General features: G+C 43.8%; 1 protein-coding gene across 2 annotated transcripts in view; it reads left to right on the top strand.

Moving 5' to 3' along the window:
• c5h8orf34 (chromosome 5 C8orf34 homolog) overlaps positions 1–19,609 on the top strand; it is a 314,780-nt gene that overhangs the window by 223,016 nt on the left and 72,155 nt on the right. For both annotated transcript variants that reach the window (XM_048529761.2, XM_048529760.2), the window contains exon 8: positions 12,578–12,713. In XM_048529761.2, the coding sequence (XP_048385718.2) occupies positions 12,578–12,713 (136 nt within the window). The remainder of the gene's footprint in view (positions 1–12,577; positions 12,714–19,609) is intronic.

Genomic DNA, 19,609 nt, shown 5'->3' with positions numbered 1-19,609 from the left:
AATGCATGATGCCACAACGGCTCAGTTTTCTTTCAGGGTTTGGTGGAGTGGTTGGTTGGCTCAGTTGGTTGGGATCAGATTGATACCAAAAGCACAATGGTCAATCCTATTCTGACCGCGCTGGATTCAGAATTTGTGTCCTCTCCCTAGCTGTGGGGACAGTAATGGTGATGTGGGACACATCTGTCTTTAGGTAGGGAACTGAAGATGAAGGAGGCTTACAGAGGAGGTGTGTTAGTGTAGCTAGTTTTGCCTCATTGTACTGAGAACTTTGTTCTCTTGGTACTTGTAGGCTGCATCAGAAAGAAGTCAAGTAAATTTCAGGATTTGGATTGAGATGTTACTCTTTTACTTTTAAAATCAATTCTTTAACAAGCCCTACTATAGAAAGGATGTTATTAAACTAGAAACAGTGCAGAAAAGATTTGCTAGGATTCTACGCAGACCGGAAGGTTTGAGTAATATGGAGAGGTTAAATAGGTTGGGTCATATTTTCCTTGGAGCATAGGAGACTAAGTGGTGACCTTACAGAGGTCTATAAAACCATGACTGGCATAGATATAAGACATAGCAAAAAGCTTTTCCCTAGGGTAGGGGGGTCTAAAACTAGAGGGCACCAGTTTAAGATGAGAGGAGAGAGATAAAAATGAGTGCAGAGAAGCAATGTTTTTCACACAAAGGGTGAAACAGGTAGTGGTGGAAGTGAGTACGATTTTCCTATTATGAAACATTTAGACAGGTACATGGATGGGATGAGTATGGGGAGATATGGACCAAAAACATGGCCAAATGGGACTAGTTTAATTGTGATAACTGGGCGACATGGACAAATTGGGCCAAAAGCCTCCTTCCATGTTATAGATCTCCAGGACTTTAAGTACTTCCACAGGCAGGAGTTCATTGCATAGATTTAAACCTTCTAATTATATCAGGGAAGACCTAGAACTGAGGAATATGAGTGGGGAGAATGGAGCTTTTCCATGAATTGCAGCATGTAAATGAGTTTGTCCACATCTCAGTGTCATTAACTATCTGACTGCTTTCAAAATATCCCAATGTTCACCTTCTTGTGACATTTGAAACTACAGTTTTCTGCAAATTATTATTTTTGCATACCACTAAACAAAATAATGGAGATGTTTGAATTTTCTTTACAGATCAAACCGGACTTATGTTCTGGAAATTTGAAACTCGCGACACAAATTCTGTTCACCAGGTGTCGATAGAAAAGAAAATACATTTAATGTTGATAAATTAGTTGAACAATGAATTAAAAATGGTCAAACCAAACCTTATCTGATTGAAAACAGCTTTCAAATCTTTGAAGATCCTGTGCATGCACTATTTTTGATGCTCAGCGCACAGGGATGTTGAGGGTTTTGCCACATAGTGACACGTGGGAGCACAGGAACCCCAAAGGAAACCGAGTTGCTACGGCAACATGCATTTTGGAACAGGAGGAGGCCATTTAGCCCCTCAAGTCCATTCCACCATTCAATAAGATCATGGTTGATCAGTGGCCTAACTCCATATACTTGCCTTTGGCCCATAACCTTAGTACTTTGCTTAACAAAAAAACAAATTGTCTATTTCAAATTTAAAACTAACACTGCTTATTTGGAATATTGTTCCATTCCCAAAGCAGAGTTATCAAAAAATGTCAGAAAAATTCAAGTTACAAAATGATTGTGGGCTTAAAAACAAAACAGCTGACCTGTAGGTCAGTGACGTTTGCATTTGTAAGTTAAAAAAAGCTTATGTAACCAAATCATCTTAATTTTATCTAATTTCCAGTGATTATATTTGCATCGGCTAAATCACAGCTATTTGCAGACATTTAGAAATGATCTAGTTCATCTGCTTCTGATGCTATAGGCTGTTATGTACCAGACCAGACCCCTTCAAAATATTTTAAGAAAGTAGCCTAGAACTTAACTTTTTCTTATTTTAAAGGTAGATGTTGAAGCAAGTATTACAGATGCGATGTGACTGGTCAAACTACTTGACATTAAGCAAAGCTCAATTTATTTAAACACAATCATTGAAATACAAGCAAAAGAAAGAGGAATTTAGAATAACAACTATTAGAATGTCTTAACTATTAACCAAATAATAGATACAGTACCATTTCACTAATTAACTGTTTCAATATAGTAACATCCCATAAACACACCCTTTGGCAAAAAGACAAATTCAGACACAGATTCATACGTGCAGTTCTCCAATCCAGGAGGAAGCAGCATCAAGAGAAAATTCAGAGAGTGTGGCAGCTAGAAATCATTCACTGAAGCTCCCAACTTTTCTGAGAGTCCAAATAGCTTCTGGTGCTAATGAAAACTAGATAGCTTCATCTCTCCAGCCTCGAGAGCTAGCCATACTCTGGCTGCTTCCATTGTCCAACTTTAAAATAAAACACCTCAAGGCCTCACAAGTTGTTTGCTTAAGTTGTCTTCAGTAGTCAGTTCAACTCCTCTGTCGTACAGACTCTTTAAAAAAAATCTATGACAGAATAACATTTTAAAGTGACCACATCATTATAGGTTGAGAAAGAAAAGCTAAGCCTCTTCATCCACAGATATTGCTACTCTTGCACTGATGTCATGCTGGTGTAGTCAAAGCGCCTTCAAGGAATTTCCTAACCATTAAATCTTTTCTCAGGAATTTGTTTTCTACGCCTAAATGGGAAAAATCAGAGGAATTATAATGCAGATTATTCAATATCGTGACTTTGGTTGCTGAGTAAAGATTTACTTTCAAACACAAACAAAGTTGCTGGAAAAGCTCAGCGGGTCTGGCAGCATCTGTGAAGGAAAAAACAGAGTTAACGTTTCAGGTCCGCTGACCCTCCCTCAGAACTGGGTTTTCTCAGCAACTTTGTTTTTGTTCCTGATTTACAGCATCCGCAGTTCTTACGATTTTTATTTACTTTCTAACACCTAGTTATTTGATAACTGTAATGTGACCAGTTGAGTGAAGTTACAGTGCTAATAAATAAAAGACATTCGTTGCGATAAATGGGTGATTTGGTGATGGGAAGTAAAAAAGCATTCACTTTTGTGTAAGAGCACTTCTAGATATAAAAGAATAAAAATATTCATTGTCATCCTCAGCTGATTCTTGTGACAAATTGGGGCAGGGCTCTGAATGACTCTGCAATAGGTTAGCTGGAGTATCACCAGTACCACTGAAAACAGGGCTGTGGCCTCAGTGACAGCCAATATGGTCACATTACGACTCAGGATGAGGTGCCTCAGTGGAGCGACGTCGTTGAAGGGTGGGCAGGATTATGTGGGAGGCTCAGGCTCAGTGTGTGGGCTGGGGTGGTGGTGGGGTGAGATGGTTGTTACATTATTGACAGCATGTACCTGCAGGTATGTCCATTGCCACAATTGTGCCCCATCAGTGGATGATGGCATGCCCATCGAGGAGGGTTCCTTTCTGAAATCTGCTGGGAGACCACAAAATGCCAGAGGGCCAGGTAAGGACCCTTAATTTACTCCTCCGGTTCCTCGGCTGGCAGCCTGGCTTCAGCTGGTCTCCTGAGATGCTCACTGCTGGCCATTGTCCATGGGGTTGGAAAATGGTGGGCACCCCTCCTTACTTTCTACCCTGGCACTTTGCCAGAGTTTTTACCTCCCAGACCAGCATCAATGGACCAGGAAGATTCCCAGGGCAGAAAAAAATATTGAAGACAGATGAAAAGACAAATGGAACAGATAAACCTGTTAGGGTTAGCTGTAATTTGTACTGAAGAGTGAAATAATTCCAAACCCCTCAATTATCCATCCAAGGGCAGGACATTTTGAGCTATCACCTCATTGTTAGCACTTATTTTCATATTCATAGAAACCTTACAGTATGGAAACAGGCCCTTCGGCCCCATAAGTCCACACTGACCTTCAGACATCCCACCTAGACCCACCCTTCTATAACCCACCTAATCTACACATCCCTGAACACTGTGGGCAATTTAGCCTGGCCAATCCACCTGACCTGCACATCTTGGGACTGTGGGAAGAAACCCACACAGACACAGGGAGAATGTGCAGACTCCACAGAGAGTGTCGCCTCAGGGTGGAATCAAACCCGGGTTCCTGGTGCTGTGAGGTAGCAGTGCTAACCATTGTGCCACCATGCCACCCATATTGCTGTTGTTCTTGTTATTTCTGTTGATTCTGGACTGCCTCAGTGATGTGACATGATGAAACTTTGAGGGTTAACAGGCCACACATTGGCATTCAAGCGCATGCATTCTAATTTGTTTGTGAGCTATTGGATACACACTGTCCATCTACCCTTTGTTAGAAGCTCACTGTAAGGACAGAACTTCAAAGATTTTCATGAAATATATTTGTCTCTATTGGAGACACCTGCAAAATCTGCTTTGTAGAAATAAAAATGGGTAAAAAAAATTGAAAGGTGGTTAGACTTCTTTTCATGCCAACTGGGTTGAGAGAAATTTTTTTGTGCTGAGATTTCACAATGAATCACCATTGAAGTGGGCATATATTGAGAAAGAAGATCCTTTTAGACAAGTTTTAGCCTGAAAAATATTTTCTCGTCAGATGCACTTTTTTTTGAAAGCATCTCTCTCCTGGCGTGTTTAAAATGGTTTTGTATAGTTACCTTACTTTAGATTTACATGTTTGGGGAACTCATGAATGCTGGTGTAGTGAAAAGTGCAATTAATACCAAGAAGTGACATTAGTTCACTACATTCCATTAGATGGCCTTCTTACTTGTCCACATAACTTTCTGTTCCAGGAAGAGCTGGTGCAATTAAATGTTGCATGACAGTAATCATCCCAAATTTCCTTTAAAGTGGAGTTCTGAGGAAGGGTCACTGCACCTAAATCATTACTTTCTCTCCCTCCTGACCTTCATTGTCCATTTCTTGTTTTAGTTCCAAACTTCCTCATTTAAAGGAAGATAGATTTTTTGTCTTCTATTTTATTTTCATTTTATTAATGTTTTAACACATTTCTAGTTGTTTAATTGCGCAAAGGTCACTTTGTAATCGTTCAAGAGTATATTTTAAGTTTTGCAAACCCAACTGGTCTGTTAAACATTACTTGTTATTTTAAATCTTTACGGTTTTACTCCAAGCTCTGTTCTTAGTTGAATTGCTCACTAATGCAGTGCTGCCTAGATGTTTTCAGTCAATGCGATCGTAACAGCCACAAACTTCACAAAATTCTTGTTCTTGATAAATGACCGTGTTCCAGCAAACTTTGCGTGCTGGCGCCTTAGCCAGTAGGGTTCCCATTGAGCAGTTAAAGATATAACTCTTGTTCCAAAGATTATTATCTCCAGGCTGTTACCTGATCCATGTCCCAAATGGTTAAGGGAAAAGCAATTTAGAGAATTGTATAGCACAAAGAATAATATGGGAAGAAGGGGTTCAATTCATGGGGCCCTCGGCATCATTACTCAGCGAAAAGAGGGAGCTGTCCTGTTGGGATGGGCTCTGCTTAAACTGGACTGGGATCAGCACCCTGGTAAAAACATTGAAAGGTAGTTAGATTACTTTTCATGCCAACTGGGTTGAGAGAAATTTCTTTGTTCAATGTTGTCTGTATGCTGAGATTTCACAATGAATCACCATTGAAGAGGGCATATATAGAGCAAAATGATCCTTTAGATATGTACCCACAAGTTTTGCTCTGCTACATTAAAAAATGTTCTTGTCAGATGGACTATATGTTGTAAAACTAGGGCTGTTTGGAAATAAATAAGAGCTGGGGTTTGGAAGGTTCAATGAAAGAAGATTTCAAAATCATGAAAGAAGTCAATGCAATAGAACAGTGTGGTAATTTTGGTAAGGTCAGGGTGAGTGGTACATGAAGTTTCACAGCAATAGCTAATAGCAATAGTATAAATAATGAAGGGATGTAGCAGAGTAGTGGTAGTGTCAGTTGGTTACTTATTCCGAGGCTTTTGCCAATATCCCGGCTACACATCTCATTATGACTTTTAACTTAAACAAAAATCTGGAATTGAAAATTCATCTCATCGTGGTGCCAGGAATCTATCATAGGTTGTTGTAAAAACATGTCTGCTTCACAAATATCCTTTAAGGGAGGAATCCAAAATCCTTACCTAGTCTGGCGTGCACGTGACATGAAAGCCAGACTTGGAAACCATGACGTGCTCGACTCTTACCCACTGAAGAGGACCAGCAAGACTCCCGGTTGTACAAAACATGCAGAAATGTCATAAAAAGGATCAAACTGGGCAGGCAACAGCTTAGGCACAGAAAATGACTTTGGCACACCCAGCACTACCAAGCCCTCCTTACTACTCTCTGGGGGATTGCACCAAAATTGCACCACAGTCTTGTCAAAATATAGCCTAACATAATCCTGCACACAATAACATATCTTATAGCCAATGTCCCTGACACCGCCATCACCGTTCCCTAGCTATGTCCTATCTCATTGGCCTCCAGAGTTACAAAGAGCTACTTAGAGACTCCTCGACATTGACTTCAGAGCCCATTTGAATGTCATGGTGTCAGGTCAAACATGGGCAAGGAAACTTGCTGCTGATTTTCTCATATCACCCTCCTTCAACTGATGTATCAGGAATGTGTAATGTCGACAGCACTTGGAGGAAGTGGCAGAGTCACAGAATGTATTTGGGGTAGGGACTTCATTGTCAGTCATCAAGGAGAGCTTAGTAGCTCAATATTGACTGAGGTACCAAGTTGACTAAGCTACCAAGTCCTGAGAAACATATCTGCTAGTCTGGACCTGCAGCTTTGGTGAAGGAACCAGAGAGAGAAAATTATTAGGTCTGGTATCCTCCCATCTATCTGTTGCAGTTGTATCTGCCTGTGCATATATAGGCAGGAGGAACCAATACACAGACTTTGTGAAGACAAAATCTCATTTTTCACACTGATCATGTCTTCCATCATGTTGTATGATACCACCACCCTATATAATGGAATGGCCTCTAATCAGATTGAGCAACTCAGAACTGGGCATACACGAGGCACTGTGGTCCAATAGAAATGGAAAGTGCAGGAGGGCATGCAAGCAGAGCACCAGCCACATAAAAAAAACATATCAACCTGGTGAAGCTACCAAAATTGACTACTTTCAGGTTAAACAGAAGAAACAACATGTGATAGGTAAGACTAAGCAATCCCACAAATATTGGAACAGATCTAAGCAGATCTAATGCTGCCATATGCAGTCATGAATGGTGGTTCAGAATTGAGCAGCTACGCAAGGGTGAGAGCAGGTGAGGAAAGATATTGCAGACAATCATGAGGGTGGCATAAGTAAGTCTTGGTGAGAGGTCTGTGCAGGAGCAGAGAGAGTGAGCATGAGGTAGCAGAGTGTGGCACTTACCCTGTGTAGAAGGTCATTGACCTCGTGGTATTGCTGGCCATACCTCCAAACATTTGAGATAGCACTGATCTGGGTGCCAATCTCAGCCCCAGCTGCCAGGGTCTGGTGGCATGGTCTTCACTGTTGGGCTTTCAAGTAGAGGATGCCTGTCCTTTGTACCACCAGCAGAACCCCCAGGTCTCTGTGGTGCCATCTTGCCCATCTCTGACATTTTAGATTCTATCCATCATTGAACTGGGCAGTTTAGGAATGCCCGTGCATATCTGAATGTCAGTGAAGGAAGTTTTTTGGCAGCTTTTCGCTGAGCAGCGAGTAGTGCAGGGAATAGTGCATGGTATGGTGGGATGAAAATTGGACATATGGGAGACCACAGGAACTCGGATGTTAATAAGGAACATTTGTTCAGATACGGTGAGAGATCTTATTGAGTCTCATGGTGAGATTCTGTCTAAAAAAGCACAATGCAACTCACATTTAGTCAAAAAAGTAACATTCAGACAATGTCTTTTATTCTCAAGCATAAATGGGGATGTCAGTAGATTTTAATCATTTTCAGACCTTTTTAAACAGCCACTATTAAATAGTTTCTAACTCTTGCTTCCTGTTCGATCCATGTCTTAGTTTTATTGGAGTATTTTACTGCCAGCCGAACTACACAGTAGAGTAACTACATGTATCACAAATAGAAGAGCTAATAAGATGACTGTTACATCCCCTTCAAACCTGACTGAGGATGAAAAACTACTAAACTATGTGGGAAAGCATACCACAGGAGTAACAGCTGGAAAAAGATAAATATCCTTCTCTTCAGGCACTTTCACCTTCAGCTGTCTGATCGTTCACAGCTGTTGAAATTAAACATGGGTTTTTCGCACCTGTTCAAGATCATTAAAACATCAGAACTAGGAAAGGGACAGGCTATTCAGCCCCTCAAATCTGCTCTGTCATTCAATAGGATCATGGCTAATCTCATCTCAGCCTCAATTCCAATTTCCTGCCACTTTCCATAACCTTCAATCCATTAAAATTCCGTCTATCTCCCCCTTAAATATACCCAATATCCCAGCATTCATAGGGGTGGTGATGGCGTAGTGGTATTATCGCTGGGCTGTTAATCCAGAGACCCAGGTAATGTTCTGGGGATCTGGGTTTAAATCCCACCACAGCAGATCTTGGAATTTCAATCCAATGAAAAAAATAATCTAGAATTAAGAGTCTAATGATGATCATAAATTGATTATTGCAAATCTTATCTGGTTCACTAATGTCCTCTAGGGAAGGAAACTGCCATCCTTAGCTGGTCTGACTTACATGTGACTCCAGACCCATGGCAATGTGGTTGACTCATAGCTGCCCTCTGTGCCATTAGGGATGGGCAATATATGCTGCCTGGCCAGAAACAGCCTGATCCCATGAGTGAATGAATAAAAAATAACCCTCTAGGGTCATGAATCTCGCAGATTCGGGGCCTTTTGAGAGAAATACTTCCTTCTCATGTCTGCAATCCCTTATCATAAAATAATGGCCCCTCGCTCTAGATTGTTCCACATGAGGAAACACTTTTTCTATGTTTATTTTGTTAACTCCTTTAGCATGAGATTTCCTGTCTCATTTGTAGCAGTCTTAGAGTCATACAACACAGAAACAGACCCTTCAGTCCAGCTTATCCACGCCAACCAAGTTTCCGAAACTAAACTAGTCTCACTTGCCTGTGTGTGGCCCATAAATTGAAGACAGTGAAATGTAAATGTTACTATCTTTATAACAAACCATTTCCCAAAAATGAAACAAATACAGTGATAAATTATTTAAGAATCATATCAAATACTTTATAGTGAATACTGTAAAACCTGCATGAAGCTTGAATACTATTGAGAACATGTTATAATTGATATTATGCAGACTTATATTTGACACTGTTCATTGTATTTCCACTTTGAGTGTAAAGTAATCTGGTGATGTTACTTGCGGGGATGTTGTACAGGTTTGTGAACTTTTGGCCTGCTTTTCTATTACTACTGATGTCCCACAGGTTCTGCATGCTTGAAGATAAGCTTACTGGTGGATTTATTGCAAACCTCATGCAGACACAGACACTGATGTGCACGTGCAAACACGCACACACACACACACACACACACACACACACACACACACACACACACACACACACACACACACACACATACACACACAAGCACAAAGTGACACAAACGTACCCATGCACACAGACTCGCGGGAGCAAGCAGATCTTTCACTTTCTGTTCTGCGTCCTTTTTTAGCTGAACATCAACAAATACACAACATTTTATACTCATACAATGGTTTCCAATCCAAAGTGAGCCACAATTTGTTATGGTCGGAGCAGTGTGGTGGGTTTAATTATCCCCTTTTTCCTCACTTCTTGTTTGTTTACAGCAGGGTATATGTTTGTTCAAGAAGTATTTAAACTTCACTTGAGTACTGTGACTTTACAGATTAGACACAGCATAGCCTTTTCAGTAAGTTTAAGTCAGAAGAAAAAAATTGATACTTATTTGTATGACACCCGGAAGTTTTATTTTTCACAGAATGAGGGCGTCACTGGTTAGAGCAGCATTTGTTGCCCGGACAGCAGTTAAAAGTCAACCACATTGCTGTGGGTCCGGAGTCACATGTAGGCCAGACCAGGTGTAGATGGCAGCTTACTTCCCTAAATGGTATTTGTGAACCTGATTGGTTTTTCCCAAGCAATTGATTCATGGTCATCATTAGACCCTTAATTCTAGATTTTTTATTGAATTCAAATTCTACCACCTACCATGACAGGATTCAAACCCAGGCCATTACCTGGGTCTCTGGCTTAACAGACCAGCAACAATACTACTAGGCCATCACCTCCTCTGTGGAAATCCAATGAAAACATTCACTTCCCAAAACACCAATAAAGAAGAATTCAGGAGAGAAAGCATGCACTTAGGTTATAACAGAATGGCGAGGAGAAAATCACAGGTTTAAGTTAGTCCTTTATTCTGTGAGCTTTGCAGGTTTAATGAGTTTGATTTTGTGGTACCTTAAAACTAAAAACTAAGGTTGAAAATTTCTGGATTCCATATGAATTGGTGGCCAACTTTCTGAAGAAGGTGACACCCATTGAATCTGATGGGTTGACAGTGTCCCTTTCTTGGCAATGGAGGATGACCTGCTGATGTCCTGTTGGTCTCCAGACTCACTTGCCTCTAGCTGGTCCTTGGAATAAAAAGTTATGTTGGTTCTACTCAGTTTCTAACATATGATAAAACATTTGGATAAAGGCAGGCATGAAGAACCCAAAGCTAACCCTTACATTTTAATAACTTTATATTCAACCATTGTTTACTGGGACTGTTTCCAAACAAGTATAAATAAACACCACGAATGAAGGGTAGCGTGGTGTATATTGTAGGACATTGCATTTCCAGCTTTCTTGCAACTGGGTTAGAAATGTTGAATTTGAACTTGGTAGTAATTATGTAGGTTCTACCCATTAAAATTTCCCGTAGGGCAAAGGTCTGTACTGGAAATATTTGAGGATAATATTCTAATTTACACAAATCAAGAAATTAAACACTTGATGCAAGCTGTGACATCGCGCCTACAGACTTGAATGAGCATGAGTCTTGTTTGTGAAGTTCCCTTAATTTCTCTTTACAGTGCAGTGTGCAAAGATAATGACCCACTTAGTTTAAAATGTTGCTCATCACAATCATTTTATTCTTATAATCAATATTTTTATTATCGACACGGATGATACAATGTTTGAAGCCCTTGCTACACAAAGGACAACGAGTGGCTACCACTCACCCCTGCTTGTGATAAATTGTTCCTTCACACCTCTACATTTTAAGTTCACATCTACAGACGGTAAGCCATTAAATTTGAGTTTCGATAAATACACAGGCAACAGAAATTGTAAATACAGCAAGCGGTCTGACATTCTGAATGTCTTTTGAATTGGTAGCCCTCCACCTATAAACATTTATGTTTTAATGACATGCTAGAGACGTGAGTTAGTCATTTGTGCTGAAATGACTTAAATTCATTACACCTTTTTTGGGGCCATTTTTGCAGCAGTTTACAATTGATTCGAAAAAACCCAGAAATTGATCCCAAAAAGTTCTAGTTGAGTTGGATTTGAACTTAAGAGATATGGTTGGTCAGTTTTCAGATGACACCAAAATTGGGGGTATGGTGGACAGCCAAGATGGTTATCTCAGAGTACAACAGGACCATGATCAGATGGGCCGGTGGGCTAGGGAGTGGCAGGTGGAGTTTAATTTAGATCAGTGTGAGGTGCTGCATTTCGGGAAGGCAAGTTAGGGCAGGACTTATAAACTTAATGGTAAGGTCCTGGGGAGTGTTGCTGAACAGAGATCTTAGAGTGCAGGCTCATATTTCCTTAAAAGTGGAGTGCCAGGTGGACAAGGCAGTGAAGAGGACATTTGGTATGCTTGCCTTTATTGGTCAGTGTATTGAGTATAGGATTTGGTGGTGGGGGGTGGGGGGGGGGGGTGTCATGTGTTGCTATGGATGTTATTTAGGCCACTGGAATGCTGTGTTCAATCCTGGTCTCCCTGCTATAGGAAGGATGTAGTGAAACTTGAACAGGTTCAGAAAAGACTTTCAAGTAGGTTACCAGGGTTGGAAGGTTTGAGTGATAGGGAGGGGCTGAATAGGCTGGGGCTATTTTCCCTGGAGAATTGGAGGCTGAGGTTTGTAAAATCGTAAGGGGCATGAATAAGGTGAACGGCCAAGGGCTTTTCCTAGAGTAATGCAGTCCAAACTTAGAGGGCGTAGGTTTACTGTGAGAGGGGAAAGATTTAAAAGGAACCCAAGGAGCAACATTTTCATGCAGAGGGTGGAAGGTGTATGGAATGAGCTGCCAGAGGAAGGGTGGAGGTAGGTACCAATATAGCATTTAAAAGTCACCTGGATGGGTATATGAACAGGAAGGGTTTAGAGGGATATGGGCCAAATGCTGGCAAATGGGACGAAATTAATTTAGGATATCTTGTCGACATGGACAAGTTGGACCAAAGGATCTGTTTCCATGCTGTACAACTCTACGACTGTCCCAATAAGGTTTGAATCCTACGAGTTAGAAATATAATGATGTGTCTTTGCTGGGTAAGTTGCAATTTATTTTAATCGGATACATTTATTTTAGAAAGATGCATCATCAAATTCTCTTTGAATTGCAGAAGACCTGGATGACTTGAGGATGGAGGGCATCACTGACCATGTGCCTTCAGGTAGCAGGTTTAGCCAAGGTCGAAGTTTGTATTCTGCAGAACCTCAAGCTAAAGTTATACTCAATATCTGCTCAAGGTGTGCCAGGTAATGTCACTGCCAAAAATGTTATGACTCTATTCTCTTTGCAATCTAAACATGGAAGTCATTCTGTTTTCTGTACTTGGAGCCATAGAGCTTTGACGCTCCACTGGAATCATTTCAAGTTTTATTTTTAAACAAGATATCTTTACCCATACATGGCTCTGTAGTAACTGTCAAAAGACCCAGCCACTGAGTGTTGTTTTGCAGTCTTATTTCTATAGTGTTAGCCTTTCAGGAATCCTTGAAGGACTAATTTCAGATGTTACAGTGAGCAAATATTGCAGAGACATTCATATCGAAATAATTCCAAACAGTGGACTGTTATAAACTTTCAGATACTGACCATTTTTAATTTGGCTAAATGCAGTTCTAAAATTCTTTGAGGAGACCATCTTAGCCCTTTTCAATTGATCCCTTTCGGTGTTGAGGATCATCAGCAATCTAACTCCTAATTCTTTTCTAAACATCATCCCATTTCATTCAGTGCATCAGCTGTCTTCTCCCAAGCCATCGTGAGTACCTGTTCACATCACTTTACACATATACATATTTATTTCCCCAGTCTGAAATGATTTGGATGAAGGAGTGGAAGGGTGGATTAGTAAGTTTGCGGATGATATGAAGGTGGGCCACGTTGTGGACAGTGCAGAGAGCTGTTCTAGGTTACAAAGGGACATTGATAGAATGCAGATAATGAAATGTGAGGCTGGATGAACACGGCAGGCCCAGCAGCACCTCAGGAGCACAAAAGCTGACGTTTCGGGCCTAGACACTTCATCAGAGAGGGGGATGGGGTGGGGGTTCTGGAATAAATAGGGAGAGGGGGGAGGTGGACCGAAGATGGAGGGAAAAGAAGATAGGTGGAGAGGAGAGTATAGGTGGGGAGGTAGGGAGAGGATAGGTCAGTCCAGGGAAGACAGACAGGTCAAGGAGGTGGGATGAGGTTAGTAGGTAGGAGATGGAGGTGCGGCTTGGGGTGGGAGGAAGGGATGGGTGAGAGGAAGAACAGGTTAGCGAGGCAGAGACAGGTTGGACTGGTTTTTGGATGCAGTGGGTGGAGGGGAAGAGCTGGGCTGGTTGTGTGGTGCAGTGGGGGGAGGGGACGAACTGGGCTGGTTTAGGGATGCGGTGGGGGAAGGGGAGATTTTGAAACTGGTGAAGTCCACATTGATACCATTGGGCTGCAGGGTTCCCAAGCGGAATATGAGTTGCTGTTCCTGCAACCTTCGGGTGGCATCATTGTGGCACTGCAGGAGGCCCATGATGGACATGTCATCTAAAGAATGGGAGGGGGAGTGGAAATGGTTTGCGACTGGGAGGTGCAATTGTTTATTGCGAACCGAGCGGAGGTGTTCTGCAAAGCGGTCCCCAAGCCTCCGCTTGGTTTCTCCAATGTAGATGAAGCCACACCGGGTACAGTGGATGCAGTATACCACATTGGCAGATGTGCAGGTGAACCTCTGCTTAATATGGAAAGTCATCTTGGGGCCTGGGATAGGGGTGAGGGAGGAGGTGTGGGGGGCAAGTGTAGCATTCCTGCGGTTGCAGGGAAAGGTGCCAGGTGTGGTGGGGTTGGATGGCAGTGTGGAGCGAACAAGGGAGTCACGGAGAGAGTGATCTCTCCAGAAAGCAGACAGGGGTGGGGTTGGGAAAATGTCTTGGGTGGTGGTGTCGGACTGTAGATGGCGGAAGTGTTGGAGGATGATGCGTTGTATCCGGAGGTTGGTGGGGTGGTGTGTGAGAACGAGGGGGATCCTCTTGGGGCGGTTGTGGCGGGGGCGGGGTGTGAGGGATGTGTTGCGGGAAATGCGGAAGACGCGGTCAGGGGCGTTCTCGACCACTGTGGGGGGAAAGTTGCGGTCCTTGAAGAACTTGGACATCTGGGATGTGCGGGACTGGAATGCCTCATCGTGGGAGCAGTTGCGGTGGAGGCGGAGGAATTGGGAATAGGGGATGGAATTTTTGCAAGAGGGTGGGTGGGTGGGAGGAGGTGTATTCTAGGTAGCTGTGGGTGTCGGTGGGCTTGAAATGGAATCAGTTACAAGCTGGTTGCCTGAGATGGAGACTGAGAGGCCCAGGAAGGTGAGGGATGTGCTGGAGATGGCCCAGGTGAACTGAAGTTTGGGGTGGGAGGTGTTGGTGAAGTGGATGAACTGTTCGAGCTCCTGTGGGGAGCAAGAGGCGGCGCCGATACAGTCATCAATGTAACAGAGGAAGAGGTGGGGTTTGGGGCCTGTGTAGGTACGGAAGAGGGACTGTTCCACGTAACCTACAAAGAGGCAGGCATAGCTGGGGCCCATGCGGGTGCCCATGGCCACCCCCTTAGTCTGTAGGAAGTGGGAGGAATCGAAAGAGAAGTTGTTGATCGTCTAGGCGGATGAAGGTGTCGGTGGAGGGGGACTGGTCGGGCCTGCGAGACAGGAAGAAGCGGAGGGCCTTGAGGCCATCTGCATGCGGAATACAGGTGACCAGCTTGTAACTGATGTCCATTTCAAGCCCACCGACTCCCACAGCTACCTAGAATGCACCTCCTCCCACCCACCCTCCTGCAAAAATTCCATCCCCTATTCCCAATTCCTCCACCTCCGCCGCATCTGCTCCCACGATGAGGCATTCCACTCCCGCACATCCCAGATGTCCAAGTTCTTCAAGGACCGCAACTTTCCCCCCACAGTAGTCGAAAACGCCCTTGACCGCGTCTCCCGCATTTCCCACAACATATCCCTCACACCCCGCCCCCGCCACAACCGCCCAAAGAGGATCCCCCTCGTTCTCACACACCACCCCACCAACCTCCGGATACAACGCATCATCCTCCAACACTTCCGCCATCTGCAATCCGACACCACCACCCAAGACATTTTCCCATCCCCACCCCTGTCTGCTTTCCAGAGAGACCACTCTCTCCGTGACTCCCTTGTTCATTCCACACTGCCCTCCAACCCCACCACACCCGGCACCTTCCCCTGCAACCGCAGGAAATGCTACACTTGCCCCCACACCTCCTCCCTCACCCCTATCCCAGGTCCCAAGATGACATTCCACATTAAGCAGAGGTTCACCTGCACATCTGCCAATGTGGTATACTGCATCCACTGTACCTGGTGTGGCTTCCTCTACATTGGGGAAACCAAGCGGAGGCTTGGGGTCCGCTTTGCAGAACACCTCCGCTTGGTTCGCAATAAACAATTGCACCTCCCAGTCGCAAACCATTTCCACTCCCCCTCCCATTCTTTAGATGACATGTCCATCATGGGCCTCCTGCAGTGCCACAATGATGCCACCCGAAGGTTGCAGGAACAGCAACTCATATTCCGCTTGGGAACCCTGCAGCCCAATGGTATCAATGTGGACTTCACCAGCTTCAAAATCTCCCCTTCCCCCGCCGCATCCCAAAACCAGCCCAGTTCGTCCCCTCCCCCTACTGCACAACACAACCAGCCCAGCTCTTCCCCTCCACCCACTGCATCACAAAACCAGTCCAACCTGTCTCCGCCTCCCTAACCTGTTCTTCCTCTCACCCATCCCTTCCTCCCACCCCAAGCCGTACCTCCATCTCCTACCTACTGACCTCATCCCACTTCCTTGACCTGTCTGTCTTCACTGGACTGACCTATCCCCTCCCTACCTCCCCACCTATACTCTCCTCTCCACCTATCTTCTTTTCTCTCCATCTTCGGTCCGCCTCCCCCTCTCTCCCTATTTATTCCAGAACCCCCACCCCATCCCCCTCTCTGATGAAGGTCTAGGCCCGAAACGTCAGCTTTTGTGCTCCTGAGATGCTGCTGGGCCTGCTGTGTCCATCCAGCCTCACATTTCACTATCTTGGATTCTCCAGTATCTGCAGTTCCCATTATCATTGATACAATGCAGACCTGGGTTAAGAAGTGGCAGATGGAGTTTAACCCTGAAAAGTGTGAAGTGATTCATTTTGGAAGGACAAACTTGAAAGCAGAATACAGGGTTAAGGGAAAGATTTTTGGCAGTGTGGAGAAGCAGAGAGATCTTGCGGTTCATCTCGACAGTTCCCTGAAAGCTGCCGCCCAGGTGGATAGAGTTGTTAAGAAGACGTATGGAGTGTTAGCTTTCATTAATAGAGGGATTGAGTTCAAGAGCAGTGAAGTTATGCTACAGCTATACAAAAGCCTGGTTCAGCCACATATGGAGTATTGTGTCCAGTTCTGGTCACCTCATTATAGGAAAGATGTGGAAGCGTTGGAAAAGGTACAGAGGAGATTTACCAGGATGCTGCCTGGAATGGAAGGAAGGTCTTATGAGGAAAGGCTGAGAGCGCTAGGGCTTTTCTCTTTGGAACAACGAAGGATGAGAGGTGACTTGATAGAGGTGTACAAAATGATCAGAGGTATAGATAGACAGCCAGAGACTTTTTCCTAGGGTGGAGGTAGCTTTTACAAGGGGTCATAGTTTTAAAGTGAAAGAAGGTAGATATAGGGGAGACATCATAGGTAGGTTCTTTACTCAGAGAATGGTCAGCGCGTGGAATGTATTGCCAAAGAGGGTAGTGGAGTCGGCCTAATTAGGGGCATTTAAGCAGCTATTAGATACGCATATGGATGATAGTATAAGGTAGCAGTGGAGGTTAGATAGACCTTAGATTTAGGTTAAAATTTCAGCACAACATCGTGGGCCGAAGGGCCTTTACTGTGCTGTACTGTTCTGTGTTCCCTGTTCTACAACAGGATTCATGTTTCCTTATGGAAGAAGAGGGCCAGGGAGCTTTACACCATTCATAAAAAGAAAACAGAAACTTTTCATTTGTCATTCAGATAAACCGAGGCATGAAGACCCGAAATTTAATCCTTCTATTTTAATAACTGAATAGTCAAGCATTGTTTACTTGGACTGTTTCCCAATAAGTACAAATGAATGCCATGTCTGTAGGTTATATTGTAGGACCTTGCATTTCCAACTTTAGTGCATTTTGGTTGGAAATGTTGAATTTGAACTTTGGTATTTGTATGTATTTTTACCCATTAAAATCTCCCATAATGCAAAGGTCTAGACCAGAAATAGAGAAATTTCACATTGTCCACTTTCAACACTTCACTTCCTTTCCTTGACCACTTCGTCTCTACTTCGGAGAATAAACTGTCCTCTGCTATCCATTAAAAGCCAATAACTCCCATGGCTACCTTCACTCCAGCTCTTCACACCCCATGTCCTGCAAGTACTCCATCACATTCTCCCATTTCCTTCACCTCCATCGTATCTGTTCAGATGATGCCACGTTCCAAAACAGTGCTGCCGACTTGGCCTCCTTCTTCCAACACCGTGGTTTCCTACCCACTGTGATTGACAGGACCCTGTACTGCATCTCATCTATCATCCGTGCTGCCACCTTTGCCCTTTCCCATCACTCACAACAGCGTGATCGGATCCCCCTTTGTCCTCACTTTTCATCCCACCAGCCTTCACTTTCAAAGGATCTTCCTCTGCCATTTCAGGCAACTCCAGCAGACCGCCGCCACCAAACACATCTTCCCCTCACTCCCCCAGTTTGCATTTCGCAGGGATTCTTCCCTCTGAGACAACCTTGTCCATTCCTCAATCACTGATACCATATCCCCCTTCCAATTGCACCTTCCTATGTAACTGCAGAAGGTGCAACACCTGCCCCTTCACCTCCTCCCTGCTGACTATCCAAGGGTCTAAACAGTCTTTCCAGGTGAAGCAGCATTTCACCTGTACCTCCTCCAATCTGATCTATTGTATTTGCTGCACCCGATGTGGCCTCGTGTCCATTGGAAAAACCAAACGGAGACTGGGTGACCACTTTGTAGAACACCTCCAGTCTATGTGCATGCATGACCCTGACCTTCCTGTAGCTGACTGCCCTGCTCACATGCCCATGTGTCTGTCCTCAGCATGCTGCAGTGGTCCAGCAAATCACAGCGAAAACTGGAAGAACAACATTTCATCTTCAGACTAGACTCTTTACAGCCTTATGGACTTAATGTTGAGTTCAACGCCTTCAAATTGTGAACCCACTCCCTTCTTTCTCTTTCTTTTAGCTTTACTTGTTACACCCTCTGTCACCATGTCGTCTCTCCTGCTCCCCCTTCCCAGTGGGACTGTCTGTTCTTCCCAGTCTGGCAGTTAGACACACTATTGTTCTGCCATTCTCTCATTCCAATCACTTAAACCAAACTATCAACATCCCTGCAACCCCCAACTCCACTCCACCATTACTCCGATGAATAGTCGTCTAGACTCGAAACTTCAGCTTGTTTTCTCTCCATGGATGCTGCCTGACCCACTGTGATTTCCAGCATCTTTGTTTTCAGTCAAAATAAACCATTTGCTATACACCCTATCCATGCTGCTCATCATTTTATAACCCTCCATAAGTCACCCTTCAACCTCCCACACTCCAGTGAAATAAGTCTCAGCCTATGCAGCCTCCCCTAATAACTCAAACCCTCCATTCCTGGCAACATCCTGGTAAATCTTTTGTAAATACTCTTTAAGTAAGTAATATCCTTCCTCTAGCAAGACAACCAGAACTGTACTCTAGAAGAGGCTTTATCAACATCCTGTACAATCTTAACATGACACCCCAACTCCTGCACTCAATGGCCTTAGAAACCAAGGTAATCATGCTAAATGCCTTCTGTAGAAATCTGTCTACAGATTTCAAAGAACAATGTACTTGAACCCCCAGGTCTTTCTCTTCTACAACACTACCCAGGGTCTTACCATTAATTGCATCAGTCCTGTTCTTGTTTGTTTTACCAAAATGCAATACCTCACATTTATCCACAACCTGGTATCAGATGCCCTCTTCTCCACTTTCCTCCCCCCACCCCCACCCAGGCCTAGTCACGTTCATGTCACCTGACTACCCCAAAGACTGTCCACAAGTCACAAGTCAGGAGTGT

Source organism: Stegostoma tigrinum, chromosome 5 (assembly GCF_030684315.1).
Source record: "Stegostoma tigrinum isolate sSteTig4 chromosome 5, sSteTig4.hap1, whole genome shotgun sequence".
Lineage (NCBI taxonomy): Eukaryota > Metazoa > Chordata > Chondrichthyes > Orectolobiformes > Stegostomatidae > Stegostoma > Stegostoma tigrinum.
The sequence above is the reverse complement of the archived record's forward strand: the minus strand, read 5'-3'. Positions and strand labels throughout refer to the sequence as shown.